Here is a 3,829-nt window from a genome sequence, read left to right as displayed (position 1 = left end):
TTATCGAAATGTTGAAATGTATTCTTGATGAGGACACGAATGAAAAGCAAACGTTACCATTTGTGACCAGCATCCGCGCTTCTATCACCAATTGATTCTAACAATCAAGTGATGAAATATTCCTATTCAGAGAAATGACATGGTGATTTTACTGACTCAGGGCCATAGAAGGGGAATGGACTGCCTTTTTCTTGGGGGGGGAAGGCGAATGGGAGTTTCGTGATGAGACTGCACATAAATCGTGCACCTATGGATGAGGACAGTGGGTAGGAGTAAGGGCGGAGCGTGGGCCGGGAACTGGAAGGAGGGGAGTTATGGGGGGGGGGGGAAGAGGAACAAATGTAATCTGAACAATAAAAATTTAATAAAAAAAAAATAAAAAAAAAAAAGAAAGAAGCTGGGGTGCCCGGCAGAGCTGAGGGGGGTCGGGGGGGCCTGCAGAGCGGCCCGTGTGTATCCCAGGTCGCCACCTGCCGACATGAGGGCTCCGGTGGGCAGGTGAGGCCCACGCAGGGGCCCAGGGGACAGGGCTCTTCCCCCCCTGCCGCCCCCCCGCCCCCCCACCTCGGCCCAGGTCCCCCTCCCCCATCAGGCATCGTCCCCGCGGCCCGCCCTGACCTTCCTAAAACCCAGGCCCCGCTTGCCGCTGTGCTCAGACCGCACCTTCTCCCGAAGGACAAAACCTCGACCCCCAGCCCTGCATTTCTTTATAATTTTTACTTATTTTTGTTAATCCTCACTCAAGGGTATCTTTCCATTGATTTTCAGAGAGAGGGGGGAAGGAAGAGGGGGGACAAAAAAAAAAAAAAAAGAATCTCTTATGGTCTGGCCGGCAGGGCTCAGTGGTTGAGCATCCACCTATGACCAGGAGGTCACGGTTCAATTCCCAGTCAGGGCACATGCCCGGGTTGTGGGCTCAATCCCCAGTGGGGGGTGTGCAGGAGGCAGCTGACCAATGATTCTCTCTTATCACTGATGTTTCTATCTCTCTCTCCCTCTCTCTTCCTCTCAGAAATCAATAGAAATATATTTTAAGTAAAATATTTCTCTTATGGTTGTTAAGGAGATGACGTGAGGCTGCATCAGGTGGAACTGTGCAAAGAGACACCCAGCAGCAATTAGGTCTCTTCTCGGTCCCCATCGGTTAGTGCCACGACCCCAGGACCCTGGGACCCTGGATCCCTCCACGGAAGCTCCTCTCACCCCTTCAGGGGCAGACAGCACCTCCTTCCTTCAGGGTGAATGGAAGTCCAGTCCCTTCCTTCGAAGCGCACAGCAAAAGGGGTAATAAAACGTATTCCTGTGTTTTCTCCCTTCCTCCCGTCATCCCCCATCGCTGAGGTGAGATCAAAATCGGAAGAAAGTGTTTCTCTGGTTAAAAAACTCAGAACTGCCCACAACACAGGCTGCCCTGAGATAAGAATAAGGCGAAACACTAAATTTCGAGTCATTAGACTGAGAGCAGAACCAGAGGCAGCCGATCTAACTTCCATATTTTACCGAAAAGACTCATGCTCAGAGAGGAGCAGCAACATGTTTAGGGCTACACGGCTGGAGGGTGGCATGAATGTTAGAAAAACCCTATTCTGATGCCTAGATCAGTGCTCACTGTCTCCTGTGTCTGCTGTGATCCCCTGGGGGACCAGACCCAGGCCTCGCCTCCTTCTGCAGCCACTCTGAGAATCCAGGCACCTGTTTCCCTCTGTGACACGGACCACCAAACCAGCAGACAGGAAGGGTTCACATCTTCCCAGCCGGGGTGGCCCCTTGCTGCCCAGCTGGCTGAGCGCTCCTGTGCTGGTCATGCATTCAGCCCTAAAAGACGAGGCTCCGCCTGGACACCGGCCTGGTCCTGCCTGTGCAGCTGCTGTCCCCTCTGTCCAGCTGGATGGGTCCTTAGAGTCCTTTCGGGGCGAAGTCCTCACTGTAGACCAAGACTGCCAGGGGGTGTGTTGTGTCAGGGTCACACTCAAGTTAGACAAGGTCAAGATTGAGACCAATTGCCTAGCAACAGTGTGGGAAATTACCACACAGGTGGCCTGTCTCTTCCTAAAAGGTCTGGAATGAAGGCAGAAAAGCCCACGGCATCTGCTGGCAAAATAGGTGTGGCCGGGCCCAGGGAAGAGCTGGGATTTTTGCCCAGAAATGGATGAGGGTCTCAAAGCCATGGAGTAAAATCGGGGCCAATGTGTGCAAAACCTGAATATACCCTGGTGTCCTGTGGGGAACTCACACTTCTGTGGGCTGAGATGCTTGCAGCTGCTTGGTGAGGAGATTGAGTCTGAGAAGATAGGAGGGAGGAGAGCGCCTTCACCTTCCCACCACACTCACAAACACAGGACACAACTCGAGCCGCTGTCTTGCAGCCTCTGGCATCATCTGGAACCTCTCCTGGCTGCGCTGTTCCCGGAAGGCGGAAGGCGGGTGAAGTGTGGGCCCTGGGCCCGGAGCCACTGTCTGAGGGGACAGAGCACGGGGTGTGCCTCAGGCGACCGATGGAACCCTCCGGGCACTGTCACTCACTCCCTTATCTTAAGCAACACCTTTAACCTCTCGGCCTTAGCCTCGGTTGTCTGAGGAAACAGTGCTCTGTAAACGAGTCCCTGATGTGAGGTGAGAGTGAGGAGGAAGGAGGTAGGGACTGGCACGAACGCCTTGCCGTGGCCGTTCCCCTGCTCCCTGCTTCTGAGCAGGAGGAGAGGCCACAGCCCCGAGGGCTCACTGTGGCATAGACACTGGCCTCAGGGGGGTCTCTTCCCTCCACTGGCCCGACGTGCCGAGCAGAAAGACCGTCAGAAGACCCTGCTCACGGCTCCCCAGCCCCATTCCCAACACACCTCCACCAGCGAGAGGAAAGCGTGGCGCACTTCCCTGGTCTGCCTGGCCACAGGGAAGGCCATGTGACATAATTCGAGCCAATGAATCAAGAGCGAGAGAAGTTTGCTAGGGAGCTTTCGGTCAGCCTTGACTTCATACTCTGCAAACCAGAGCTAGGTTTCTCTACGAGCATCCAGTTTAAAGGAGGAAACGCTCTTAAATAACCATGAACCAACGGTGAGTCACAGCCTGTGGCCGGAGAAAGGCATAGTGAAGTGCTGCTGAATTTAAAAGGAGGGAGCTATTTCTTCCTAAGTGGTGACCAGGGACTGCTTCACGTAGGAGGCGGCATATGAGGTGGGCAGAGGTGAAACCCCAAGGTTGGAAGATTCAGGATGGTTCCCAGTCCCCATCTCACCGGCCCTGAGCTTCCCCACTGTTCTGAACCACTTAGAGGGACGCCAGCCGTTCTTGCCAAGTGATGTCACTGTAGCCCTGGCCATAATCCGGTATAATTGCATCTGGTGTACACAGCACTTTCTTCAAAATCCTTTAAAGATGCACTCTAATTCATCCCTCTGAAGGCAGAATGAAGGAGGAAGCTCACAGACAGGAAGTGGCACCCCAAAATTCCAGAGCTGTTTGGGAGGAGGGTCTGCCGGTCCCCTCAGCCATGTCACCCTTCCTGGAACTCACCACCTTCATCCTCACCCATGTAGACTCCAACCCCCTCTAGCTGTGAGGGAGGTGCCTCTATCCAATACGCATCATATAACAAATCCTCATTCAGAGTAAAGGCGCATGACATTCCTGTGAGGGGACCTGTACTTCGGGTTCATTATCTCGAAGAGCAAGTCGTGGATTTGCTCATGTTACCCACGTGTTTTCCCTGGGGACTGGTGGGAGGCTTTCTTGAGATTCATGACTGGGCTCAGGGATGGCCTGTCGAGTGGAAGCCAACCTGTTTCACTAGGACCAGTCTTCAACCCTTCTGAAAAAATGGCATGGACAA

General features: G+C 53.7%; 1 protein-coding gene across 1 annotated transcript in view; it reads left to right on the top strand.

The window, feature by feature from the left end:
- The window catches only part of LOC102428446 (F-box only protein 31-like), a 12,452-nt gene extending 10,024 nt beyond the window's left edge, over positions 1-2,428 (top strand). The window contains exon 4 of the mRNA XM_023746476.1: positions 2,340-2,428. Coding sequence (XP_023602244.1) covers positions 2,340-2,428 — 89 coding nt within the window. The remainder of the gene's footprint in view (positions 1-2,339) is intronic.
- The last annotated feature ends 1,401 nt before the right edge of the window (positions 2,429-3,829 follow it).

The sequence above is a fragment of the Myotis lucifugus genome, unplaced genomic scaffold (assembly GCF_000147115.1).
Source record: "Myotis lucifugus unplaced genomic scaffold, Myoluc2.0 scaffold_684, whole genome shotgun sequence".
Lineage (NCBI taxonomy): Eukaryota > Metazoa > Chordata > Mammalia > Chiroptera > Vespertilionidae > Myotis > Myotis lucifugus.
The sequence above is the reverse complement of the archived record's forward strand: the minus strand, read 5'-3'. Positions and strand labels throughout refer to the sequence as shown.